Source organism: Pyricularia grisea, chromosome VII (assembly GCF_004355905.1).
Source record: "Pyricularia grisea strain NI907 chromosome VII, whole genome shotgun sequence".
NCBI classification, from domain to species: Eukaryota; Fungi; Ascomycota; class Sordariomycetes; order Magnaporthales; family Pyriculariaceae; genus Pyricularia; species Pyricularia grisea.
Window position 1 is genome coordinate 1384245 of NC_044975.1, and position 26505 is coordinate 1410749.

A 26505-nucleotide genomic window follows, 5' to 3' on the forward strand; every position below is an offset into this window, starting at 1 on the left:
TCAGTGACAGTAACGAGGGCTGCGCGAGGAGCGCTGGTCAATCGGCATCCATGGAGGGGGTGGACGGTCGGCTGCTGCTTCTCGACATCGAGCTGTGAACCAAGATTGTATCGTCATGTCAGTCACGGAGCCATTGATATTGCTATAGTCTCCTTGTGTCCACTTGTATGATAGAAAAAAAGAAAGAAATAAGACTCACGGCAAGGCTGATCGTCTCTGGTATAGTATTGGACATCTGGTGGACATCTCAAGTGGGACTGGAGTCCCTTGATGTACCGACCGCACCATTCCGCGACAATCATCCTCCTATTTCCACATGAATAGTTGACCTATGATTCAAATGTTAGCCTCTTGGATCACCAGAAGTGGGCGAACGTTGGTAAGAAGGGGAAAAAGGACGCACGGAAGAGTATGTGCACATTTCGGCTGGAGTGGTTACGGATGTTCGTATGATGGGAAGTAAAAAAACAGAGTTTGCTTTGTAGTTGTGGGCTTTTGCCAGGCGGGGTGAACAGGCGTATACGAGACACGAGAGTGGTTTCTGATGTCGTCAAGCAGAGTAACAGCACCCAAGATGATGCGAAAACCCAAGGCTTGACGGACGGTTGGAAGCTGTGACGGACCAATATCACTGTCTAGGAACTCCACAAAGAGCGGGCGGCAGATGGCCTTATAATATGGAGATGGCGGGCGGATGCAAGGCGCTGTTGGGATTTACCTTGTTGCTTTGCAACCGGGGTTGAGAGAGAGGCGGGCCGGCATGCGAAAGAAAAAAAAACAAGACAAATACTGATAATAAAATAAAATAAAAACAACAGGACGAGACCGAAAGCACCGACTTTGGCGTTTCCATGGGACAAGATGGAGACAATAACGAGATGGGCGTTTATTGCTTTTTCATCATCTTGGTAGCCACCTCCGAGATCATATGCGAAACTAAACCTGAACGGTTGTAGGCAGAAAAAAGGGCAATCTGATGGTTACTGCTAAGCAGGGGCTCCCTTTGGAGGAGAGGGTGTATAGGTATCAAATCGAGTAGTGTTCTGTAGTTGGCTAGGGTGGAGGGGGGCTAGATCTCTTCCTCCCTTGGGGAGTCCAAAAATCCCCGTTTACTGCCCGCACACCTGTTGTATCTACCGCAGCCTGCCGTGCCGTGTTTTTTTATCGAGATAAAATCGCCAATGACCGGCGGATTAGATTGCGTCTTTTTACCCCTCCTCCAATCTTTCCGATATTGGTTGCTGATTTGAATACTGCGACGTCGAACGGCCTTCAGCCTCTCTCATCGCGTTGTAGTGGAACACGAGCTCGCATAAGCAACCGGAAAAAATACTCCGTACAGTTGTGGAAAGGAGGGCCAGGCCAAACCCAGGCCAGGCAGGGTTGCAGATGAAGCAAAGACCGGTGAAAGCGCAAAAAAGGAAAACGGAAAACGGATTAAAAAAAAAAAAAGATTGTGAGGGGTACGGGGATTGAGAGAGAGAGAGGCCTGGAAGGATACAGAGTTGGGCTATAACACAAGCCGAGTAATAGCGAGGTTAATCGACAATTCGTGCGTGGCATGTGGTGGAGTTGGTCATAGATGAAAGTGGTTGAGTAGCAGTCTTGGCTATGTGCCGTGTGAACAAGGGTTAAGAGAGGCCAGGAGGGTGTCTTGGGTGGTCTGGAGGGTAGCATCTTGAAGTGGAGTGAACCAAGTAAGATGATCATGAGCAAAAACTAAGGTAGGGACTGTGGCTGCCTGAAGCCATCAAGCTGGGTAAGGTACGGATTGGGCAGCTACCTACCTAAGGTACCTACCTACTGTACTGGAGTGTTGAGCAAATGTGTGGCTGGCGGGGTTTTGTGCAGGACACCAGTGGATGGCACAGGCAGGCACGACTTCCCCTACAGAGAGAGTTCTTACAAGACGGGCGGTTGCTTCGGGTCGGTTGATCTTTGATGACAGGCCGTTGCTACTGTATTATCTAGATAGATCTAGACTAGACTAAGGTATCCGTACCTACCTTACCTAGGTAGATACCTAGGTACCTACCTAGGTATCATGGGGAAAACCCACCTATAAGCGATTCCCGGTCCGGTCCACATTTTGAGAGAACCAGGAAAAAAAGTCTGGTTCATTGCGATCGAGCGCTGCATCCCTCGCTTAGATATGTTGCATGCTTCGCGCGCTTACCTACAGTTAACGCACACCGCCATGTTTTTGTCTCCTTTTCTCTTTTGGTTGTTTTGCTTCGAGCTTGGTCCTGAGATTCAATCTGATTTCCGACACGATCTAACTCTATGGGAGTTGGGTGGTGGGGCAAGTGTGTGTGTGTGTGTGTATGGTGGGTTGCCCATTTAGAGATCAAAGAAATTCTCTCTCTTGCTCCCTCACTGGGAACCGAAGACGCTGCAGCACCACCCACCCCACGCATACAGTACACCCATTATCCTATCCGAGCACCTGGAAGCAGTCCGATCCCGCATCGGGGGGTTGTTTCTGTGTGCCCCACAATCAAATCTCTGCGTCGTCTTCAGCCCGAGGCGGCAGCTGGAGGGCTGCACCACAGTACGGCGGGAGGTTGGGGGTTTCAAACGACGTTTGTGGGTGGTGGTGGTTGCTTCTGCCCACCGGTATTAGGTATTACAGAGTACAAAACTCATAGTATAGTAGGTACTTACCTAATGAGCACGCCATCCACCAGGTATGCGTTATTTATTTATTTTTTTTCTTGTTTAATTTGGTACAGTCACACCTTGTCCGCTCTCTATTTTGTCACTTGTCACTTGAAAGAAGTAAACCCACCACCCTTTCGAATATCTATTATTTATCGATGGCGGGAGGGAAATTCGCTTTACTGGTTCTCAGATCGGAGGTATGTGGGTCAGTCAAAATGACCTGTACCATGGTACTGAGAAAGATTAGTGATCAAAAAAACACCCTACCCAGATAGATCTACTTGGCATAACAGACACGAACTCTTTTTTTCAGCACTGGGAAAGTCGTCATGGCATAGCTCAATAATTAATCTACAAAGTCTCAACATCAGAACGCCATTTCAAGATCACAAGATACTGTAAATTGTCTCTTATTGTTGGGAACTGGCGGAAGCAAAACAATTATGAGTGCAAGTGCAGCTCATGTGACATGTGAGCCAGGTAGGTATGCAAGCATAAGCATAATGTTACACGGCATCCTAATGTAATGTACAGTACATTACATTAATTCCCGTACATTAATTATGTATGTACATAACGTACATACAGTCCTACCGGTACAGTAACTCGACCAAGAGTCCAAGACGCCCCCAGCTGGGGGGAGGGATAATATCGTGGTAGCGAGCTTGATCCAACCCCGCTGCTCACTACCCTACCAACGACTATCAGCAAAGTAACAGCCAACCACACAGTTTAATGGCTTTTGTTGCTTCTTTGGTTATTTCTTTTCAATCCACCCACTCAACCCTCCACTCAAGCCAAGACCAAGGCGTAACGCTTTGTTTACCAAAGTACCCCAAGCTGGACCCCAAAGACAGCCCTGGCTGCTTCAGATTAAAGAAAAATCTGGTCAATCTCAGATTGAGCTACATCTGATCAATCTAGTCAATCTGTCCCGAATCTTTCCCAATGCCTTTCATTGTTTTCCACCCCATCGTCCAACCGTAATCAAGAGGCTCCTGCTCATCCCCATCTTATTTTGCAACTTTACCATGGTAATGAACCCGCAGCGAACCGATCGACCCGAACCCATACCTATTGTGGGGCTATCGGGGTTACCCTCTGAATTCTTTATCGTCCATACCGAGTCAACCAAGGATCCCTAGACTATGAAAAAGCGACCTTCTATGTTGGCTGCCTGTTGATCTGAATAAAACCCGCCAGCAAACTAGGCCTGTCCTGGTCTGAACTGTCAAAGCTGTTGACAGAACCCACTCACTGGGCTCACTACGTAAATGTTTAATGTTACTACACTCGTTTTTTTTTATGAAAGGATAATGCACTGGAGAAAAGCAATCCTCAATTCTTTTTTTTTTTTTTTTTTTTTTTTTTTTTGCAATTTCGCAATGAAGTGATAAAAGTCTCAATAAATTCAATACCTTTACTGATCAAGTCTACGGTCAAGGCCAAGCAGGTCATGACCCAAGCCATTAAATGTTTCAATAAGGGCACCAAGAAAGCTGAACCACAGAGATGAGAGGTGGTTCGGCCAAGGTAGGCTGCACCGGTAAGCATCATATGAATGACACCTACTGTAAATGCCCAAGCGTTAATAAGATACAGAGAGAGAGACAGAGGAAAGAGAAGCAGATCAGTATCAAGCGTACCACTGTGTTTTGGCTGACAAAAGTTATGATAATCATAATTTTCTTTCATTATTCTTTTTTCTGCTCCAGGCGCGCGGCAACCGGCCACCACCATCCGTGCCGTATGTAACCCAAGGAACCAAAACCGAAAACAAGCTGGCTCTGCTTGAAGCTTTTTTTTTCGAATTTTTTTATTTATTTTTGTCTCAGTAAATCTAAGATTGTCGCTTTCGCATTTTTTTGTGTCCAGGGGTGTCGGAGGAGGGGACCCAAAAGAAGGGTGGCGCGCCGCGCGTGCCTTTCTCCGAACAGGTTCTCTCTCAACCCCCATGTTCGGTAACATCATGACGGGGGGCTTGTTTTGTGCTTTGGGTTTCGCTCCTCGACCAAAAGAGAATCAGTACTTCATAAATGGGAAAGGAAAGGACCGCCTTTTTGTTCGCTTGATGTTGATCATGCTTCCGAACTGCATTTTCTCGTGTTGGTGTTTTTTTTTTTTTTTTTTTTTTTTTTTTTTTTTTTTTTTTTTTTTTTTTTTTTGGGCCCCAATGCCCCAAATATTCTGACGTATCAGGTCGGCAACACATTCCGGGTGACCGGTTTTTGGTGTTGAAGAGAATGGACGATTGGGCGGCTTACCGTAAAGTTCCGGTTTTGAGGGGGGGTTCATAAAGGATGGATGTACCCCCCCACCACCCAAATCTTGAAATTCGGAACCAAATGGTTGCGAAAAAAGGGCCATCGCACCCCGGCTTTTTCGGGCTTTGAAGGCATTTGAACCTTTGGCACCAGGGTACAAGTACAGCTTGGCATCAGCTTCTTTCCGAGGCTGCGAATGGCCGTATGCAGTAATATGGTGAATGGGCCTGAGCCTTGGCTGCCGTTTCTTGTGTGCTCGAGCGTAAGGATCCATGCTAATACTGCGGATGGCCTCCCTTTCGAGAGGCTTTCTTGACCTAGAGATATTAGGATTTGGGCTCCAGAAGTACACTTCACCCACGGATGCAGAGATTCTCTAGAGGTAAACGGAAACAAGCTGTGGCCTTTGTTAAGTCACAACACTTTTGACTTCCAGGTCTCAAATGTCAAGAATGCCTCGAAGCTTGTCGCTGAAGGGGTTCAACCGGCCAGATGCTTACAGACCAGACCTTCCTCAAGTCTTTGGCATATACTCCCAAGGTTTGGCCTCTATATCATGCTATTAACACTGGCTTTGAGACATACCATAATCGCCATTAGACATCTTGATATCCATGCTTGTTTTGGTGTCAAGAAAGTGGAAATATCTTTGCTCGTGTTGTGAAACTTAACATTTCTCACATAATTGTCAAGTCTTACGCAAGGTGTGGTATTCTCATTGTTGAAGCGTTGCTCAACTTTGATTCTGTGTCACCACAGAAGACAGCGATCACAATTTGGTCAAAATCTGATTAACCGCAGACAAAACAATGGATGAATAACATATTTCCTCGGGAGATTCAGGAATCATTGTCCTGGGGTACTGCTTCCAACACTCAATTTCCTCCAACTCCTTGGACACAGACAACATTTGCTCCTTTTTTACAAGGTATCACCGGCCAGAATTGACATGTTGACGGGGTTCGTGGGATAATCCTTGTCTTTGCATCACAGGCCACAAAGTCGAATCATTGTTCAGACCGCAAGTACTTTGGAATCACTAACACGATTTATCAATACCGCAACTTCATCAAACCTAACCGACCCTCCTCGACGACTGACCAAGAAATGGAAGCTCGACAAGATTCGGACAATCTTGCTTGGGATCGCAGCGACGAGCTTCGGGAACAAGCAATCAGACAAGTCAAGTTATTTTCCACTTGCCGAAGAATAGAATCCTTCGCGATCAAGGTGTTTGGAAAACCTGCGACCTTGGTTACACCGCTGGTGATTGGCGGCTACAATGTCATTTATCCGATGTCCATTGAAGGCCTTTCGACCAATGTCCTCGTCCGCCTCCAATGTCCCCAAGGCAGTTTTCCCACCCAAGGGCACCACCTATCAGACCGCGGATGAGTGGTACACAGTTCTGGCCGACATGCAAATCGCCTCCATGCTCTTCCAGCACAACGACATGGTATCCTCTGAAGACGATTGCAAGACCAAATACGTGGCCCGGCAGCTATTTCGCAGGCTGGCCAAAGGAGGCCGGCTCTCGAGCTTTGGATTCGCCGAAGACGACTGGTCAGCAGGGCAGCAGGACGCCGAGACAACGAGGCTGCCCATGCCCCATCGTGGCAGCCCCTTCCCTATCTGGCCAGATAATTTCAGGCCGGCCAACGTCATGGTCTGATAGAGAAGACAACCTCCTCGGGGCCATTGACTGGGAGTACTCTTATGCCGGTCCAACCCAGTTCGTCCTGGATCCGCCGTGGTGGCTGCTGCTCGACGTTCCAGAGATGTGGGACGATGGCATTGATGATTGGACCAGCGTCTACGATAGGCGCGTGCAGACCTGGTTTGCGGCCATGGAAGAAGCAGAGAAAGACACAGACGAGCAAAGCAAACACAAGACAACAAGCGCAACTATAGAGTCAAGACATCCCCTGCTGCCGCTATCCGCCTATATGCGTGAGAGCTGGGCCACGGGCCGCTTCTGGCTCAACTACGCTGCCAGAAAGAGTTGGGCTTTTGACGCCATCTATTGGAAGTATCTGGATCAAAACTTCTTTGGTAAACGAGATGAAAATATCCCCATGCATGAGTTGTGGAAGACGAGGGTGCACCTCCTAAATCAAGAACGAGGAGCCATGGACATGGTGCAAATCAAGATGGAGGAATCTAAAGAGCGAGTCTTGGTCGAATGGGACGATGCGAGTGCCAGGCAAAGACTTGCACACTTTTTATTTGAATAGACACTCAGGTGCCCACAATCTAGAATCATCTATCTCAAACCTGTCGGTCACACTAATACGTAGCATCAATACAGCTCGTCTATGGCAGCGAAGTCCGCTCCTTTTCACGTCCTCGAAGTGACATTAGGAATGTCTTGGTCATATTCCTTAAGTTTTAGCGACAGAGATGACTGAGACGAGACAATGGTTAAAGCGTCGATTAACCCGAAACACAGTAGATTTTTATGGACAATTTCAAATGTCCTTTTTTTTTTATTCTTGGGGGAAAATCTATGATCTGATTGATGGTCATGAACAAGAAAAAAAAGGGAAAAACAGATGGAAAAAAGGGGATGAACTCCAGTGGTAAAGGGGGTATATGTGTTAGAACTCCATCAAGCGCCCAAATGACAATGTGACAAAAGAAAAGGAAACCATCTTTCAAGTGTAGAAAGGGCTGGCGTGGACCGAAGCATTTGTTCTGCCGTGTGAAATAATACTGGGGGTAGAAGAGAAAACCCGGGTTTTAAAAAAAAGATAAAAGGTGCAGATAAGAAAGGGGTCGTGAGGTTGCGAGAAATATGTACAAAAGAAAAAATGGTTCCGATTTCAGAATTGTACGGAACCGAGACGTGTAATGTGGCTTAACATAAAGGCAAATAAAAACCCAGGACTGAGAGTTTCCAAAATAGAAGTAATCGGGGGGTGTATCGTAAAGAGCTTCCGAACGTAAATGTATCAACGGACGGAATGTCGACGAGGGGGGTTCAATTGCCCCAGCGGAGCTCCGAAATTGTCCATCGTCTTTCTGAGCGGTACAGAATCAGGGACTTTGAGATCCAAGTAGGAGCTCACGGACTGAGTGGTTGACAAGGCAGGCTTGCCTTGAACTGCCCGGTCAAGGCAGTAACGAATATGCCTCGTAATGTCTTCGTGATATTGATGCCGTGCAAGACTAATCGGGGAAGCTGACTGCGAGCCTTGCTGCACGGAGCTCGCTTCAGTGTTGAAAAGCTTTGAGCCCGGTTGAGGATATATATCTCGAGTACCGTCGCTGCCACTGACATCGCTGTCGCTGACACCCTTCTAGTGTGCCTGTGCAGAGCTGGCAGAGAACCCATACCCCAGAGGAGCACCAAAGTTGTTGGACTTCTTGAACTTAAGCGGAATTTCCAAGTTCAGCTCCTCGGTATCGCTTCCACTGCATGATTGGGATCCCTGACCACCAGAGGTTTCCGGTTGCTGCTCAGGCCCTGTTTCACCGTTGACGGGTTGTATGACACCATCAACGCCCGTGACCTTCTCAATAAGTAGATTGCCACCATCCGTGGACTCGTCGGCGTTCTTGAGAACAGTGGGCACGACATCACCCTCACTCTTAATGGCCTCGAGCTTCCTGTCCAGCTTACGGAAAAAGATCTCGTCGTGGGCAGGCTGGTTCCGAATGCCAAGAAATCCCTTCAGAGGTTGATCACCCTCAGGTGGCGTCAAGGTGCCCATATCAATTGACTCAACGCCGACAGCGTCTGCTCCGACAGTGATGGTTGAATCCGAAGACTCATCGACGTGCTTGCTCTTGCCAGCACTTCCGCGGCTGAGGCATCCGTCAGGGGCTGTGGTGGTAGGTGTCACCTCGCCCGAGCTACTGGCAGTGGTATGTGCTACAGTTGTTGCTGCTGAGGGGAGAATTGACAGCGAGTGATTTGGCGTATGTCCTGCATTGATGACAAGACGCTGGGGTGCCGGTGCTGCAAGGACCTTTAATACGTCCTTCTCTTGCGGCCTACTCCTTACTCCGTCGGGACTGGAACTTGGGAGAGGAGGCGAAGATCTGGCTGAGCCCGACTTGGACGTAGTACGGCTAGTTTCGGTGTCCGTAAAGGTTGACTTCTCGACGGCAGTCTTCTTGATGGGAATGCCTTCGAGGTCGGGATGGATAATCTGAACATCAATGGTAGGAACAGGGGTCCCCTCCCTGGATTCGTGCACAGGCATTGTATCCAAAGGCTCCTGGGGAGGACTGCTGACATGTGATCGCGGCTGGGATTGCTGCGAAGGACTGATTCGTGCCCCCAGTGGTGGACTAGGGCCAGACGCACCGTTTGCCAGCCGAGCCAGAACTTGGGAGGCTTTTGAATGACATGACGTCGCCTGAGTCAACGCCTGTTCCTGCTGTTCCGACGACCCTGACGACACCGGCACACTGTCCGAGCCAGCCGGGTGTCCACGGCTGTCGCCGCCACCTCTAAGACCAATGACATCCTCATCACACTCGGGAATTCCGGAGATGCGTGCTCGTGTAACCTCTAACCGGAGAAGGGCAATTTCTTCCAACAGAATTGCCCGTTCAGCCTCCCAAATAGTGCGTTCTTCTTGGTAAACCTCCTCGGCGCGTGCCCGGTTCACTTCCAAATACTTCCGTTCGTTCTCCCAAGCCTGGCGAATTGCTGCATTCTGCTTCTCGAGTATTGCTATCCTTTGTGCATACAGGTTGCCCGCCGATGTATTGGAATCAGCCGAGGCCGCACGTGACTGCATTCCATACGAATGTGCTGATGTTGGTATAGAACTTGAAAGTGATGGTGGTACTGAGTGCGGCGGCGACAACATTGTGTCACCAGTAGGTACTGAATGGGTTAAGAGGGCACGCGTTGTCCCAATAAGATCACTGACTGTCGGGACGGTGGTGCCTCTGAATGTTGGCGACAGACTGGCCGATCGATGTTGCGTCTGTTTTTGTTGACGCTGCTGCAAGTAAAGTTGGTGGCTCATCTGTGTTGAAGTCGGAGCTAGTCTGGGAGAGAAGAAATGATTCGATTGTCTACCCCTTGCACGGTACGAGTTGCTGGTCGGGAGGGCAGGGCGGGCCTGGGGCTCAAAGTAATGGGTCGCATTCCTCGGAAGGGACAGAGGAGAGATGACAGAAGTGTCACCTCCCTGTGAGAGGGAGAAATGATGCATGTCGTGTGCACCCGAAGGTAGGAAAGAGTCGGACGAGGCTAGCCTCGCCATGTTGTTCGGCTGCACTGTTGCTGGTGTGGCACATGAGCTGATAAAGTCGTTTTTTCTGGTCCAGAAGAGGAGGGCCGGTGACAAGGCCGAGGCGAGTTGGTTTTGTCGAAAAGCGAGGGAGGGGCGAGCAGAAGAAAAAGAAGTCGAGAGACGCGAGGGCAAAATGTGGAGGGCGTCCTTTGGCGTCTTTGGATCGGTCGGGGGCGAGTTACGAAATGTTTGTGCTAGTCTAAGGTAGTGAGGTCCAGAGGTAGCTTCCTCCTGACCTTGTGCGTATTTTGTGTCCCTAGACAAAACTGCAGGTGGTCCCTTTTAGACTTGGGTCAGGTCGAGCGAGATCAAGTTGGTCGTGGGTCTGCCTGTCCCTACCGGCAGATGTCGGACTGAATCGGGCTGCAGCTCGAGGACTAAGATTAAGTGCGTTCTTGTGTTCTTGTGCCTGACTCAATGGTGCGGAGCGTGCCCCAAGCAGCAGCAAGGCGCGGGTGAGTGGGCCACCAGTGACGTCTGCGTTCTTTCTTGGCCTGGTTTGGTTTGGGTTCGGTTGATTGTCGAGAAGAAAAAGTGGAGTCGGGCAGCGGGATGCACCTTTCAAAGTTTCGGTCGTTTCGCGCAGAGAAATCAAGTAGTTGATTCGTACAACGAATGGGAAAGCTGGGATGACACAGCGCCGGTCCGTCCTGCCTTTATAGTTAGAATTAGCACACGCGACAGTTTGCGTGGTTGGACCATGTTGTACGAGGTACCGAAAAGAATTTGTGAAGATGTGCGCACATGTGAGTACAGTACGGAGTAAACGGTGCTGACAAGTCTGTTTGAGAAAATAGAAAAAGCAATAGCAACAGAAAGGGGGCAAGCCGGCCGGAAAGCAAAAAGGAAAAGAAAAAAAAGACACTGTACACTCTCACCCACACCGGGTTGGTCTGACTGACTTACTTTGTGGTGGCGCAGAAGGAACTCAGCTTCTTGTTCGTTTTGGCTGAGTAGAGTTGGAAGACGGAAACTTGATGGCGTACAAGTTCAACCTCTTTCGGCTGGAAACCGATGCGTACATGGATAGAGAGAGAAGCTAAAGCATCCAAACATCCCCCTTTTTTTTTTCTGATCCGGCCAGCGGTGCGTTTCCAACCTTGCCAACTTACTGATGGTGGTGGTGGTGGTGTTTGGTGGTGATGGGAAAGGTGTGTTCCAAGAATTAAGTTTCTAGACAGACTCTAGTGTGTGTGCGTTTTGTGTCTGTCCAATCTCCAACTTAAGAGAACTGATTTCTCCAAGTACCAGACCCACTTAGATTCGGTGGGAAAGGGGTTTTCCTCTATCGTGCCGCTTCCGTGTTAGGTCACTCTTTTTGGTCGCGTTCCAAATTCAATCAATCTCCTTACGGACAGAAGGAGGAATGTGAAAAAGAAGCGCGCGATGCACCGGATGGAAGTGCCGGATCGCAAGGGTACCTGCTGACGCCACCCACCGGTCCAGTTGTCAATGTGGACTAAGAGGGTCTGGTTGTTTGTGGTGGCGGTCAGGGCAAAAGTTTACTTGGTAAACGAAAAGAAAAGAAGAAGAAAAAAAAGGTTAGGTTGGCTTGCTCATAGACTAGACCCGGCTTTTCTGGATGCTATAGAAGCAGTGGGTTTGAAATGCAAAGAGATAAAAAGACGCGGCGGTGAGACCCAAGGCCAGCACAATGAGCGTTGTTTGGTGAACGTTGTGTTTTGATCGTTATTGTTTGCTTCATTTGTATGCGGTAGATACGTGTCTCGCGACCAGACAAAATTGGGGGTGAAAAACAGTGGAGGCCGGATTGGAGCACACACTCTCAGACAGTGCCATACAGTAGGGTCCACGTCAGCTGCACAAGGTACAACCTAAGCTGAGGATGAAATAATGCCAATTCGATAGGCTCGGTTTCTGATGGTGGTGAGTGAACGAAACCAGTCTAATTTGAGAAGGAAGGGAAAAAAGGGAGGGAAAAAAAAAAGAACAGACGGATCTCAATTATGCTGTGAGACCAGGGAAAATCCAGGGTCCTCAAGCGATTCTAATTTGGGTAGTAATTTTTATCCAGGCACGAGAAGGTGTTGATCAGCGGGGGAGGGGACTCCGAGGTCGTGGTAGTGGAGGGAACAACACACACCATACAACACTCTGTTTCTCGGAGTAATTATCAATCAGTTCAAGCGGTGACCCTGCCAAATCTGTCTGCCGTGCCCCTGTCCATCCAGGAACAGCCACGACCTTTTTGACTTGCTAATTATTGCCCAAACGCACCTATGCCCAAAGTAGGTGTCAAACCTGCCAGATCCTGGCCGAAACAGACGGGATATACTCCATGACAGTTCGTTTTGGGTATTTTCTTTGGTTCTTTTGTCTCCGGAAAAGCACAGTTTCGTGCAAGACGTTGTACCCGTCTTTGGACCTTGCCAAAAAAAAATCCCCCGGACATTTTTTCGGCGCGAAAAAAACTATAGGGAGAAGAAAACTAGGTACCCTCCACTTTCTGTCTCTCCCCCCTTTTTTTGGGTAATGGCTTGACTGGAACGGTCCGCGAATGCGGCTTGGCATTTGGTGTGTATTGTACCTTGAACTAGCCTCAAGTGCCTAGAAAGGTACGTACGTGTTAGCTTGCTATTAACTTGGTAGTAACGTGCTTCGTAGGTTCTAACCAAGCTGACCCAAAGGCTAAACGTAATTAGGGTGCTGTAATGACCACAAGCTCCCGTCTGTCAGCGACCCCATTTTCTGCGCGGCAATTATGCAACCCACCCTACAGAAACGACTGGGACATGAGCCACACCATCATCGACGGATGAGCCGTGTTAATCCCATGGGATCAGGGCCTTGATGCGATTTCTACAGAGTACCTACGGCTCCCTTGCCCGACTCTCCCGTCGGGGCGACCAAGCTATGCACCGGAACAGTCCCGTAAGCAGCACAAATCGATCTTTTCCCCACGCCAAGATGCATCTATCGTTTCTTTTCTGAAGCACAGTAACCGTAGCCCCTCGTCCACCAGTTAGATTGCTCAAACAGCACCTCTCTAAGCTCTGCAAGCGCTCTGTCAGGTCATGTGTGCATTGCGAAAATGGTAGGTGAATGGGGGGAAATAGGGAAGGCAGCTGTACACAGTAATCCCGACCCCAACCCTTGTCGAGCCCCCAGGAAAAAAAACGCTGTGCCGCTTCTTGTATGTGGGGGCGCCCAAATTCTCCAATCCCAACTCCCCGAGAGCACGTGCCACTTGTGACTTGTTGGTAACACAACTTCTTTAACCGACCAATGGGGATTTATCCATTGTGTGCAGGGTCCTCTTGGCTCAAGTGTTTGGAGAGTGTTGTTGTTGTGGGTTTCTACCAACGGTATAGTTCAGCGCCATGCCTTGTCTATGTGGTGTTCTTTTCCCTTTTCTCTTCTTCCTCCCTTTTTGTTATTTTGATCGACTTTGAAATACTAACCCAATTTTTAAATGTGTTCGGCTCAATTCTTACTCCTCTTCACACGGTCGGATGGTTCAGGATGCAATTGTCTTTTTTTTTTTTTTTTTTTTTTGCTTGTGAAAATTCTCAGTAATGTCTGACTAGACGTTTTGCCCATCGTGACATGGGACCCTGAGGTGCCTCGGCACGTCTACTTACTCATGGGTGCATTTCACCCTCGTGCCCTTTTCGTTGACCGACTCTGGTCTAGACCTCAAGGAATTGGCATTTTTGTGCCCCTGTCAATATTTGACTTCCTAGCATTGAGCCATCGATGTTAATATATTAATGTCGTGCTCTGAACTTTAACAGCAAATTGAACAGGCACCAAATAAAGAGAAACTCCAAACTTTGACCGGGAAATCTTTTTTACTTAATGCCAGATTTCGGTCATTCAAACAACACGTAGGAGAACACAAAGAGATTGAGAACGGCAATCCAAAATCGTTTGTTTCTCTTTTAGCGAGAGTATCTAGAAAAAGAGATTACCGACGGTTATTATCATCAACTTCTCCACGCAGAGCCTCCACGTCTCGGCTCCACAAAACACCAAATCCAGAACCCCTCATCTTCCTTTTTCCATAAAGAGAGCGGGAGAAGGGGAAGAAAAAAGAAAAAAAAAACAGCCCAAGCCGGTCCCGGTCCCGGTTTGGCATTGGCCGTGACCTTGCCCTGGGGCCCAAACTTACTTGATGCGGGTAGCCAACCAAGCCCTGGCCTCTGTGCATATCTTCCCCGCGTCCCCGATTGATTGTTTATGTGTGGCAGGAAAGACCTGAAAAAAAAAAAAAAGGTTTACATACACCGCCGTTGACGCTCCTTGTGACCAACTAACTCCACTCCACACCACCCGGGAGCTCCCGAAACACGGCCGTTGGGCAAGTAGACCATAGTGGGCAAGGATTCTTCTCGGTTTTAGAGTCGGCTGTTTGGGGTTTGTTTTTCTACAGGCGGGTAGTTAGTCGGTCGATCTAACACCGAATCGTTGCTCACCCGCGTTGCCATATTTTTCATGTCGGCGCCAAAAAAAATCGCTTGATTCGCAGCTATCTTATGTCTCTAGTCACAGCCCATATGCCATGGCCTCTTGATCCAAGCCCTTCATTTATGCAATCCAAGACCAAGACAATAATCGAGAAAGAAACTGTGTGCAGCCACAAAACCGTTCTACGTAAGGTATCTATTCCTCCACTCCAAGCTTGCTTCTGCCATCATCTTCCGCATGATACTTAATCCTCTCTTTATTTACCTTCCATGATCCCAATCGGTATTCCTTTCTGTTCAGCTCCAGCAACCAAAAGCGCCATACTTTCCCATTCAACTTTTTCATCTCTTCAAGGCGATTAATCCAACAACTACGGTGAAGACAAGTCCATATTTCCATCATAATCCATACCAATGGAAACGGGCTCGATGTGTGCCGTCTCCAAGCTCATGTTACCTCATCAGTCTGTTGAGTATGCAGTCATTCAACGGCCTTGGACAAACTCGTCCGTCTTGACTTGGTGCTGTCTCTTGGAAAAGTACCAAGTGAAGTTATAGCAACGTGAATTTTCCAGCCCTCGAACCGCTGTGCCGGGTACTTCGGGCGTTGATATCAAGGCTTACGCCGGTTTAGCTGGCGCCGCCATTGGCAGCGCCTTGTGTCATTGCCTGTTGTTGCTGCTGAGCGACGATCATAATTTGCTCAGCCTGCTGTACCACTGTCTGCAACATATTCCGGTCGTCTTCCTGCAAGTGCCCTGCTAGAGACTGATAGAATTGTGGCTGTTCTTGTTGCAAGCCTGCAGTCGATTCAAAGTCAGTACGAACCAGCATACTAGGGGCGCATTCAACAAAAAACAGGACTGAGCTTTGCAGGTGTCTGGCTTACGTAAGAGAACTGTTCTGAATATGCCATACGGCTCTACCTTCTCCAACGGTGTCTCGAGGAGTAGGCTTTGCTCTCCAAGATCATCATCGGACTCGAAACCTCCCTGGTCCAGATTACTGAACTTCTGTGCCTGTAATGGTGTTAGCCTTCCTGAGTCGAGAAGTTGTGACGCGCATGGGCGGGATGAAGATCGTACCTCTTCGTTCAGGAACTCGATGTAGGCTGTGCTCTCATCCTTCACGTCAGAGGGATCCTCTTCTTGGTCTCCGTCAGCGTTCCAGTTGGCATCATCCTCGTCCCACTCATCATCGTCCTCGTAGTCGTAGCTACCAGGATCGAGCGTGAAGTCATCCTTCATAGCCTCGGCACGGTTCTTTTCGGCGTTTGGCAGGGTCCTGAAAAGAACGGTAATGCCTTGGAGCAGACGAGGCCACCCTGTGGAGACGCTTGCCGGGATCTGCTCAGGGTTGATGCTTAGAAGAGCAGATATGGCAACGATGCATAGCCTCTTATCGTGTACCCGCGTGAACAGGTCCATACTGCTGAACCACAAGCTGAAGAACTTGTTGGTCCATTGGTTGGACTCCAGGACCTGCAGGGTGAGAAGTGGGTTGTAGTAGATAGCGTTAATTACCATCTCCATGAGGTGAATCTTGACGGACTTGATCTTGAGATCCTGGGACGTGATTATGTTCATCGCCATCGTCACAAAACCCTCGATGTAGTTGTCGATCGATCCGCGGAGGCTGAGCATCATGGCCTCTCCGAGCTTGCATGCGCAAATCCTGTCGACATTCCCCACCTTGGGCTCCTCGAACATAGTCTTGACCATGTCGAACAGGGCGTGACTGTACTGTGGGTTTTGCACAAGATGAGGCGCGCCGTACTGAACATAGTTGTCCAAGGCCGGGAGCATGTCCTCAAGGTAAAGCTCGGCACCAGACTTGAATGTCTGGTGAATAAGCTCGAAAGCTTTCCACATAATAGGTGAAATGTTCTTCGCAGCAAATGTGCAGCTGTCGATAATCTCGAATACCTCGTTGTACAGGTCTTCAAGGATTGTTAGTAAGTCATTTGAAAATTTGAAAACGGCATGCCATCAATGGCTGAGGTTCGGACTGTCTGCTTACCGTAGAGCTTGTTCTCTAGAGTGATTTCAATGACGGGCATCAATACTGTTTCAATGGCCTGAAGAACCTCGGGGGTGCTTTCGAGGGTCAGGATCAGCGTGCCGATTGTTTGCAGGACACCCAGGGCCGTTATGCTCTTATCGTCAAGGAAGTCCGCATAATCATCCTCGCCATCACGTCCGCCGTTCTTGTCCAGAAGTTCGCGAACTATCCGCAAGTAGGTGTGGCTAAGCTGCTGGCTGAGGGCAACCGCAAATGGTGTGAGCTCCTTGGCAAAGACCTCCACAAAGTCCTCCATTACGTTCGCTAGAGCATCAATGTCAGCCTCGTTGGCTAATTTGAGCAGCTGTTGCATGATTGTGGGAATGCTCTCCTGCATGCTCCTGCGGATGATGTCGTGTCTTATCAGAGGTTGCAGAGCAAGCGCCGCCGTCACACGGACGGGAAGATCGGGATCGGCCATGCATTGTAGGATGTTTCGGTAAATAGTGAGGAGGTTGTTTTGGTCTTTGAAGTCAAGTGCCTCGAACTTCTCAATTGTGTCGCAAGCACGCGCTCGAAGGACTCCTTGAGTGCTCGTGAAGTCGGGGAAGACATATCGCACGAGGAAATATTCGACCTGGTCGGCAATTGGGCTCTTCTTGCTCAGCAAGACAGGTGCCAAGGTTCCTATCATGCGCAACGCACCCTCTTTGGCGATGTGGTTTTTGCTTTCGGGTGCTGCAGCCTCGTATTCGTTGACGACATTGTTGATGAACTGCAGAACCTCGAAGGTCTGCTTCCTGCGGGATTTTGTGAGGTTGACGAGGAAGTTGGTCGCAGAGACATCAGGGGCGCTAACTTCTTCGTAGAAGTTCAATTTACGATGAAGGTACTCCTCGGGCTGATCCTCGAAGTCGTTGACATCATCCTCGGACAGGCACATGACAGGGAATATAAAGTGCTGAATGAGGTTGTTGAGGTCAGGCTTCAGATGTGTCCACATCTCCTTCGGTTTAATGCACTCATCCAAGAATACGATGATGTACGACAAACATGGTCGACTGAGCCAGGTGGTCTTGGCGACCCATTTCTCAATCTCGACAAGATAGTGCTTGAGAATAGCGGGTGCAACGGTGCTGGAAAAGTACTTTGCGAAATCCAACTGGGCGGTAGCATCTTTGGGGAAGGCTTCCGGGTTGCCATGCCTGTCCTAAGGTTAGCATCACGCATCTCCGGCCATATCTCAGGGCCTTGGAAATAAGGGGTCTCACCTTTGGTAAAGACGGTTGAGGTTGTAGTATCCCCACTTCTTCGCCTTCCACCAGTGGTGCTTTTCCCGCTCAGGGCTCTCGTCAGCCATGGCCGAGGCGGGTACCGCCCTCGAGACGGTCCTTAAGAAGATGTCACACCAGGCCATATTTGTCTCCTGCTGAAGTAAAATGCCGTGTAGTTCGAGCTGCAAAAGACAGAAATTTGATGTCAGCAAAGTTGCAAGCGCCTAAGAAACACAATGCCGGCCATAATGTACAGTCCCCAACGAGGCAGTTGTATATACGTACGAAGGTTGCGTGCTTGAAAGCCTTGAGCGCAATATGCAGCATCTCGCCGGCATCGTCGCTCTCCTGTACAACAAGTTCCCTGCAGATGTCCAAGAGCCTTGGGAAGCTGCCCTCAATAATCTTCTGCAGCTGTGCTTTGTTTTCATCGTCGTTTGGCTTGAACCTATAAGCACGGCAGATGGCAAGGAGGCACTGCAGGCCTGCTAGTACCCTGTCTTTGTCGTTCGTTCCAAGCAGCTCCACCGTGTAATCCATAAAGGCGGGCCATTTTTGCGGAAAGTCCCAGTGAAGGATTCGTTGTAAGATGGGGATGAGGTTCTGTCGGATCACGCCCTGCGAAGAGGCGAGGAGGGGGAGCAGGTTTTCCTTGAAGCGCGTCTTCTCGTCTTCGTTTATCGCGGGCTCCGAAGTCGAGGATTCACCGTCTGACCAGCCGCGGTGGACTCGGTTTTTGAGGTAGATAACGGCTGAGAATTAGGCGAGCATAAAGTCAGTAAGAGATGTCTCTTGTCTTCTGATCAGGCCCCGCGGTTTGTGCGCTGGCGACTGAGGGGCAAGACGTACTTCCCAAGCGAACATTTTGCTGTTGTTCGCTCTGGAGGATGGTGACGAGGCAGTCGATAAATCCTGGTTGTTGCTCGGCCTGAAATTGTAAAGACGAGAACAATTGTACCTTTGGTCAGCGACGAGGGCAACCAACTGGGGATTGATGGACTCGACGAGGTCCAAGGGAATGGCGCGCAAAGGGCGTTGCCCGTCCCAAATGTACAATGATGGAATGTTGTAATGTTTTTCTTTTCTTTTTTGTAAACGCACCTGCTTCAGTTCGTGCTCACCCTGTTTCCTCACGTCGGCAGTGGGGTCGAGGGTTGCGACGATGCAGTTCCGAACGGCTGCCGCGTCCATCTTGTCTTTGTGACAGCACCGAGGCGGCGGCGGGGGGTAAACAGGGCCAGACGGCGGCGGTGTGTGTTCGTTCGCGATCGCGGTTCAAGTCGACAGTTTAGTTAATGGCGACTTGTAAGCCTTCTGATTGATTCGGGACAGTAAGCAGAGCCCCCGGCTGGCTGCTAATAGCCTACAGAAGGAAATATAGACACAGTCGAATGCAATGCTGTGGATGATGTTTAGGGGTGGATGGCAGAATGTTGTTGGTGGGAGCGGCAGAATTAGATAGAGGGGGGGCGAGACTAAAAATTTGGGGTGAAGCGGTCTGCTGTCTGTCTTTTTTGGCACGCAAAATGGCGGGGCAATTGCAGTGCACCTTTTTCCTCTCCCTGGCTCGACTACCCTGGTTATTTGCGGCTGGGGATTGTAGGTACCTACCTTAAACCGGTGATAGACGACTACCTCCATGTCAATTGGAATAATCTCACGTGCTTGTCCAAATCTTTGCGGATGAATTGAATTAATTAAAAAAAAAAAAAAAAAAAAAAGGTTCTACGGTAACAGCTGCATATTTCACCAGCAACAATCAATCTAGTTTCTCTGGAATCCGTTTCGGTGGACTTTTTTTCTTATTGGATTGCCAGATCAAACGTGCATGCATTTATTGGGTTGGTTGGTGAAAGTCGGTGTGTGCGCATATCGCATTGCAAAAAAGCGATCCCAGAACCCTCCATCGCCATACAAAACCTGCTTGTAGTGCATAGTGCCTTGGGCACAGTTGCAACCCCTGAAGTCAGAAAAAAAAAAAAGAAAAAAAAAAGACGAAGGAGGACAACAAATGAAAGCCCCTTCAGACCCTTGTTTTATGTTAGGATTGGCATATAAATCGGATCGTTCTATTTCAAATCGATTCTAGTTCCTGGGTTGACTCGGAGCCGAAGTTTGGCTTACACTTCAGCTTCAGCATGCCCCTGCAATGGTTTCACGTGGCATCCCCGCCTCAATCACCAGCCAAGACGACTGAAGGATGGTAAGGTATAGGGGAGGGAGAAGAAAGAAAAATAAAGAAATAAAAAACCGAATTCGACTTGGTCGATAAACTATGAGTATTGATGCGCGTAACGAACGTAGTTGCATGCCTTGATAGTCTTGAAGTTTTACATAGTATATGTTGAGTAATCAGTCAGCGTCATGATAACATTCCTGAGCCAGGTTGTGTCAAGTTCAGGCCTCTGGAAAAGACCGTGCCTAGCAACCCACACATATAGGTGCACACACCGTATAACATACCTACCACGTAAACCCGGCGATTTTCAACAGTGAAAACCAAAACCCAGACTTTGCATAAAAACGCCCTGCAGCAGAAACAGATTCCAGATCCCCAGAATACAGATCCACAGAATAAATCCAGATTCGCAGTCTTATCCCATCTTTTGCGTTGGCCAGGTTTCATGTTCCCCATACGTTTGTTGTCAAGAACAGGGACCGTCTGCCTACGTACCTACCTGTCTGGGGCAAGTAGAGGAGAGGACCTAAGCTAAAATAGTCGTGAGAATTTCTACTAAAGGCCTGGCATATGTCGTACCTGCATTGCCCTGCGTCAGCGTACTTCAGGAATTTGTTATCTGTCAATCCGGCAGCTTTCACGTTTCGCAAGCAGGAAAGAATTAGAAATTGAGAATGCCAGAGAAAATTAATACCGAAATTCATCGACATTTTCGTCGGTAAATCATAACATTACAATACCCAAAGTTATTCCATTCATATAACCAGTAGAACTCGGTAGGAAAACAACACAAACAAAAACACGCACCCATACCCAACCGCGTCATATCACCCCGTTGACCGACTCATCTTACACGAATCTCAGGCACTAATCAGAATTGCTGTCAGTAATTCCGGCACACACACGAGTATGTCAACAACCATGGAGGAGTGACCCTTTTGGGAGGTCAAGCTGAAGCCCCAATGTAGTAAATGTAGGATATATGGTCAAAACTGACAAGGAAAGAACGGCCATTCCAGGCTTATTCACCGGACAATCAAACTGCGCCTAGAAGTAGATTCCAAGGGGCTAAAATTAAGATGGACGACGGCTGAGGGACCTTTGAATGCAACCTGGCATGATTGACGGTTCCTTGTGCTGACCTGAACTCCCCGGATACAAAATTTTCGATCGGCGTAAAGTGTCTTCCAGGATCATTTGGCAATAGCTGTCGACAAGCTACTGCCGGTCAAGAATGCCATAGACAGGTAAGAGAGTGTGGTGGACCAAGGGAGCCAGACAAAATAAACTTCCGGACTAAGCCCAACGAGCCTTGCAGTAAGTGCTGGGTTGCCCAAGGAATTTGCATGGGTTGTTCCGATTCGGAATCGTTGTCCATAGCAGGCACGTCAATGATTTCCTCAGACAGATGGCCTAATCCACGGAATTTTGGTATGCTCAATTCATGTTATGAAGACCAGATCCATCGGCCTTAAAGCGGTCAAAGCTCCAGAAAGATGGAATATTGCTCCGTTTATTTTTGAGATGAATTCCAAGAGGGTCGCAATTCATCCTTACCATTCACTGTGACTTCTAGGCTTTGCAGCCCATAAACAGTAAAATTGTCTTGAAGAATCCAGACTGGGAGATCCAAGTGAAGTATCCAGAGCCCAGAGAAACCGGTCGAACTTGTAAATTTGGCCTTCGATCTGAAACTGGATCCTGTGGTGCGCATACAGCTGCGACTGAGCAGACAGGCACCATCCATAGACATGCAAATAAAGACCAGAAGGATATTGTCCAAAGGTATCAGGATCCAGTGGGAGAGTCCACACCTTAGGGGTTGCCAAGTGCTGCCCAGGGTGCTTGCTATCTGCGTAGTCAGTAAAAAAAGGAAGGGATCAAGTAAACGTTGATTTTGTCCTCGGAAAATTTCCCGGTGGTGGGTTGTCATAAATAGAGGGTTCCTTTGCATATGGGTCATCGTTATGTACAAGATCGGAGTCCAACTCACCTTGCTGTTCCAGATCTCGGCCGTTAACCAGGGTTTCCAAGGCGACACCAAGGAAGAACCAGAGCTCCATCAGATACTTGTGCTCCATGGCCAAACAGGGTAGTGGAAGCAGAGATCAGGGCGATGGATGACAAGTCACGCGCTGTCGGTTCTGGCCGAGATCCGGACAGCAAGGAACATGATATAAAAAAACACACAGCTGCCGCCCGGCGGAACATGGTAACCCGGACGCCATTCTTCCTAACTCCTGGTCCAGTCGTTGTGGGAGGCCACAATTGTGGTGAAACAGTCCGTTCTTCGGCAATTCCAGGAAGCGTACACAAAAAAGAGAAGAAGAAAAAAAAAAGAACCCATCATTATGGGCGCTTAGGAAGTCCCAAGATGACCGTCATTATGTCCGTAGCGCCATATCCAGATATACGTGTATTCGTTGCAGACTTCCCCATGGGCAGGGATAGTCTCATAAAATGTCCTTTTGTGGCCAGAATCCGAGAAGAGGGAAGGCGAGATGACGAATGAGCGCAGTTCCACTGATGAACTGTGTCTTATCCACGAGAAGAGCGCCTTCTATCAACACTGAGAAGGCCGATCCAGGGTGAGATCCTTATGGCAAATAGAAAATGCAAACTCCGTGTGGACTCCGAGGGGCTATGCTTGTTGTTTTTTTTCTTTTGTACCAGGTATTGATCCATTCATGGAAATCCATAGGTTGGAATGTTCGGTCCGAGGGCCCAGGTATGGACGGGGCTGGTCCAGTGGAGGAAGCAACAAACAACAGGGTATCCTGAAGGGCCGGGGAACCAGCCTGCTGGAAATGCAAAGTCTTCAACTCACACCAAAGAAATTAGAGTCCACTGGGAGAAGGAGCTTGTGGGGGAGGTCAACTGGTATACACCAGAGCCAGAGCTGCTTCCGCAGGCTTATCGTCGACCATTGGTGGTGCTGTAGTGACGGTCACGTTCCCGATCACGAGTATGGTCCCGGGCATGGTCTCTAGGATGTTGTTCCCGGCGGCTTGGGGGTGCGCTTCCACTGTTTGACATTTGAGTACGTGCACTAGATGCTGAGGGGGTAGTAGAGGCGCGGGAGCGGGTGGGGTCTGGTTCATACTGTTGTTCTAGGCCACTGGCGCTGTGTCCTGTCGAGCCTGCCGGAGACGCTACAAAATCAGATGTTGTGTTCGCCGAGGAGGTTGTCGCTGGATACGCACCACGGCCATAAAAGACGTCTATCGGCTGTGCCGATGTAGCTGGGACTCCCTGTGGATCGTATCTGGGTGCTCCTGGTGGCGGCGCGGATCCTGCATAGTATGGCGCCTGAGCCTGGGGGGAGTATGCACCTCCTTGTGATGTTGGGGGGTATGAAGGTGTAATCTGCATTGGGTCACCGTAAGCCTGTTGGGGAGCTGGGGGTGCTGCGTATTGCCTGTTCATGCCGGTGGCATGGTATGGTCCATCGGCCTGTTGTCCATAACCTGCGGAAACATATTGTTGGGAAGTTGCTCTGGGCTGAGCTCCATAAGGGTCCTGACGGTCAGCATAGACCGGTTCCCGTGGCGGGAACGATCCGGGAGGCGGCGCAGCATAGCCCTGGTCCCTGGACGGATACTGCCCGAAGCCGCCTTGTCCTCCGGCACCATAAGATTCGCTATAAGCGGCCTGTGAATCTGGATAGTCACGCGCGACACCTGTCATGTGTTGTGATACAGCATTTGGGTTGCGAAGTGATGAATCCATGTATCGCATCTGGGCTGTTGGACTGTTAGATTTTCGTTCCGAGCAGTTTGCGAATCCGCCTGGGTATTTTGTACCTCCTTGAGCTCCTTGAGCCCTACGCTTCTCCTCCACCCACTTTTGAGAGTCCTCCTTGAGAGACTCAATCATCGCCTGTAATGCCAAGTATTTTATGTTAATGAGACGATTCAACGGTCGGTCTGCGGTTGAGCCGATCGAAGTTTTGCAGCGACGACGCAGCAGCAGCAGCAACAACAACAACAGCAACAAACGCAAGCATATCCGGGATAACGCACGCTAGTGAGATTCCTATAAGCGGTGATGTAGTAGCCCTGAACGACGCGGCCATCCCTCTGTGTATTGCACGGCGTCAGTAACTGCACCATGCGGATTGTCGCGCGTATAATATTTCGACGGCAATTGCGGGTGCGTACCTCGAGATGGCCAGGGCGCACAAGAGCGTCATTGCCGAGATAACGACATATGTCGGCCGTAATGACTTCGCGATCGATACCGTCCCTTGGTAGAAAGTATTCGTTGTTCCTCGTGCTTGGTGGCGGAGCTTGTGGCGGGACGCTGGCGGCGACCGATGACCGCTGTCTGTTGTTATGAGCCATATTTTCTAGGATGGAAAGCACGCTGCCGTTGAAGAGGGGTATTATGACGGTAAAATGAAGAAACAGATGCAAGGCAAAAACGCCGACGCGAGGAGACACAAAATCAAATCCAGCCCGCCAGTATGCACAAATACTTCTTGGATGAGCAGACAGGTAAATGAGATGGTTGGAAAGGATTAGGAATCGCAGTGCGCGGAAATCGAGCCGTAGGTCGAAAGAGTGGGAAGGAAGAAAGTCCTTCGAAAGAGGAGAGGTGGAGGAGTGGGGGGAACCAAGGGACCAAATGAACAACGTGAATCTCGCCTTTGCCCAGGCGGCGGTTGTGCTCGTCAGTTGGTTGGGCTGGGCTGAGGTCTGGGTGGGTCCAAGAACCAGGAAGCTAAACTTCCTCCGCTACTGGCCAGACAGGCAAAACGAACAATCACGCGTGTGCACAGAATGACAGCCCGCCCAGTTTCCTGCTCCTTGGTCCACACTTTTGCTCCTCATCCAACTGTCTACCCTCTTATCCTGCCATATGGATTTGGGCTGGAACCTCCATCAGCAAGGCTCAGGAGGCGATACGACTTGCAGCCTGACTTGACTGACGACGGCAACTTTGAGTTCCCGATCGTTCCAAATTTCAGCCATTGCCACCAAAAACAAATGGCAAGCTGTTTTGACAGTATAAGCGGCGCCAGGGACTCAAAGACCCTTGGAATTTCCAACGCCTTTATCAGGCATTGAAATGGCATTTTGCTACGATCAACGACATACGGTCCATCCGTGCCCAACCGATCCAACCGGTCCGTTTTGGCAACTGCTTTAGAACAACGAAGGTACCTGATTTTCTACGCTTTGATGCCAAAAAAAAAAAAAAAAAAAAAAAACGACGCTGGACTGGTGAGTGAGCAACCAGCCTGTCCTTGAACAGCTTTGCGCGGGTTGATTCGTGGTGCAAAATGGTTGGTCACAGATGATTTTGGACCAGGTGCAGGCTTTCACTCGTAGCAACGGTCAACGGGTGGGCAGAATTTTTCGTGGCAGTACGTAGACAGGTGTCCCGTGTCATCCTCAAGTCGAGGTTCCCCAGCCAATTTTTTTGGGCCGGCCAAACTTGAGGCTGGTAGCGTTTGATCATTACCTACAGAAGACGTGAAAAAAAAAACTAGGTCACCAACCCAACTGTATGATCATTGGGCTCTGATTATAGATGCCCAAAAAGGGTTGTTCGGTCTACAATTAGGTACCGGGAGAACCTGTTAGCAAATTCAATTTCTGTGGCGTCGCAAATTTGTATTGGTGGAGACATCATTTGTCGGTGAACAGATTGGGCACAAACTGAGCACCAGTTTTTTTGTTTTCTCCTTGTTAGTGAAAACCCCATAAAACGCCTATCTACACTAACAGGCACACACAGCCATTTTTATCGCACCTCTGGGAATATTGTGTGCAGTAGCCCTCGTCATTCTCGATAATTTGTCGGGATACCCCAGTACCAAATTTTGGTCTCGACCTTTTTGAAAACTGCCTAGGTAAAACCAAACGAAATAAAATAAAAATAAAATAAAAAACGAAAAAGCAAAGGCCGCCATTCTGCAGGCCAGCTGCCGCTTGCAATGCACAGGGATGGAGTGTAGAGCTTTGGGTAGGCGACGTGTCGGCTTCTCACTTGCCTCTACTTGCCTGATGCCCTTCCCACTTTGACGAATGCTTGGCTGCGAATCTGGGAGTGGCCCGCCTCAATCTGGATCCCTGGCATAAGGACAGGCTTGCAGGTGCACTTGCAGCTCTCCATACAGGACAGGCTCCTGCGACAAGACTGCCAAGACTGCTTTTGTTCCCCAGCTCCGATGGCCCAACATGATCAGCACGCAACTTGTCGAGTCCTGAAATCGAATTTGGGTGGTCATCGTTAACTGCGTGTGCGCGTGCGCGTGCGTGGGGGAGAGTTGTGCACGCGCTTGGTGGGCTAAAGTAAGGTAGGTACGTACCTACCTTACCTTACTCACCCAGCTTGTCCAAGGCCCTGGTTTTTTGCCCTTTGCGGGGGAACAGCCGGGCATGCTCCTGTTAGGTTGGGCAGCAACGCAGCAATGGGGGCCACACTTGCACGCTGGTT

General features: G+C 49.3%; 7 protein-coding genes across 7 annotated transcripts; 1 reads left to right on the forward strand and 6 right to left on the reverse strand.

Moving 5' to 3' along the window:
• PgNI_10439 (uncharacterized protein) lies at window positions 1-758 on the reverse strand (the record flags this gene model as incomplete). Its single annotated transcript, XM_031130410.1, has 3 exons — window positions 404-758; window positions 200-329; window positions 1-92 (listed from the first exon to the last, which is right to left on the reverse strand). Exons 1-3 carry the CDS (start codon window positions 419-421, stop codon window positions 1-3), a joined length of 240 nt encoding a protein of 79 aa, XP_030980399.1. The 5' UTR covers window positions 422-758.
• A 5488-nt stretch (window positions 759-6246) lies between these two features.
• PgNI_10440 (uncharacterized protein) lies at window positions 6247-7159 on the forward strand (the record flags this gene model as incomplete). The annotated part of the gene is made up of 2 exons (XM_031130411.1): window positions 6247-6591; window positions 6659-7159. The coding sequence occupies 2 exons, from the start codon at window positions 6247-6249 to the stop codon at window positions 7157-7159; spliced, it is 846 nt and encodes a 281-aa protein (XP_030979883.1).
• Window positions 7160-8224: 1065 nt separating this feature from the next.
• Window positions 8225-10150, reverse strand: PgNI_10441 (uncharacterized protein; the record flags this gene model as incomplete). Its single annotated transcript, XM_031130412.1, has 1 exon — window positions 8225-10150. One exon carries the CDS (start codon window positions 10148-10150, stop codon window positions 8225-8227), a length of 1926 nt encoding a protein of 641 aa, XP_030979884.1.
• Window positions 10151-14308: 4158 nt separating this feature from the next.
• PgNI_10442 (uncharacterized protein) lies at window positions 14309-14628 on the reverse strand (the record flags this gene model as incomplete). Its single annotated transcript, XM_031130413.1, has 3 exons — window positions 14309-14398; window positions 14423-14548; window positions 14617-14628. The coding sequence occupies 3 exons, from the start codon at window positions 14626-14628 to the stop codon at window positions 14309-14311; spliced, it is 228 nt and encodes a 75-aa protein (XP_030979881.1).
• Window positions 14629-14639: 11 nt separating this feature from the next.
• Window positions 14640-19306, reverse strand: PgNI_10443 (uncharacterized protein). The gene is made up of 8 exons (XM_031130414.1): window positions 18984-19306; window positions 18732-18810; window positions 18168-18634; window positions 17880-18064; window positions 16627-17813; window positions 15693-16546; window positions 15497-15626; window positions 14640-15407 (listed from the first exon to the last, which is right to left on the reverse strand). The coding sequence occupies exons 1-8, from the start codon at window positions 19071-19073 to the stop codon at window positions 15238-15240; spliced, it is 3162 nt and encodes a 1053-aa protein (XP_030979882.1). The 5' UTR covers window positions 19074-19306; the 3' UTR covers window positions 14640-15237.
• Window positions 19307-20737: 1431 nt separating this feature from the next.
• Window positions 20738-24761, reverse strand: PgNI_10444 (uncharacterized protein). The gene is made up of 5 exons (XM_031130415.1): window positions 24222-24761; window positions 24084-24140; window positions 23865-23940; window positions 21059-23804; window positions 20738-20928 (listed from the first exon to the last, which is right to left on the reverse strand). The coding sequence occupies exons 1-4, from the start codon at window positions 24402-24404 to the stop codon at window positions 22975-22977; spliced, it is 1146 nt and encodes a 381-aa protein (XP_030979879.1). The 5' UTR covers window positions 24405-24761; the 3' UTR covers window positions 20738-20928; window positions 21059-22974.
• An 866-nt stretch (window positions 24762-25627) lies between these two features.
• Window positions 25628-26272, reverse strand: PgNI_10445 (uncharacterized protein). The gene is made up of 3 exons (XM_031130416.1): window positions 26056-26272; window positions 25802-25914; window positions 25628-25642 (listed from the first exon to the last, which is right to left on the reverse strand). Exon 1 carries the CDS (start codon window positions 26246-26248, stop codon window positions 26126-26128), a length of 123 nt encoding a protein of 40 aa, XP_030979880.1. The 5' UTR covers window positions 26249-26272; the 3' UTR covers window positions 25628-25642; window positions 25802-25914; window positions 26056-26125.
• Window positions 26273-26505: the final 233 nt, after the last annotated feature.

Excerpts from the sequence above, each read along its gene's own strand:
- PgNI_10443 (XM_031130414.1), bottom strand. The coding sequence starts at position 19,073 with ATGGACGCGGCAGCCGTTCGGAACTGCATCGTCGCAACCCTCGACCCC. Across the intron at positions 18,065-18,167 it reads CTTTCAAGCACGCAACCTTC|CTCGAACTACACGGCATTTT; the intron begins GTACGTATATAC and ends TGTCTTTTGCAG. Across the intron at positions 15,627-15,692 it reads TCGAGTTCCTGAACGAAGAG|GCACAGAAGTTCAGTAATCT; the intron begins GTACGATCTTCA and ends ACACCATTACAG.
- PgNI_10444 (XM_031130415.1), bottom strand. The coding sequence starts at position 24,404 with ATGGCTCATAACAACAGACAGCGGTCATCGGTCGCCGCCAGCGTCCCG. Across the intron at positions 24,141-24,221 it reads TGCGCCCTGGCCATCTCGAG|AGGGATGGCCGCGTCGTTCA; the intron begins GTACGCACCCGC and ends TGCAATACACAG. Across the intron at positions 23,941-24,083 it reads CTTATAGGAATCTCACTAGC|GCGATGATTGAGTCTCTCAA; the intron begins GTGCGTTATCCC and ends TTGGCATTACAG.
- PgNI_10445 (XM_031130416.1), bottom strand. The coding sequence starts at position 26,248 with ATGTTGGGCCATCGGAGCTGGGGAACAAAAGCAGTCTTGGCAGTCTTG.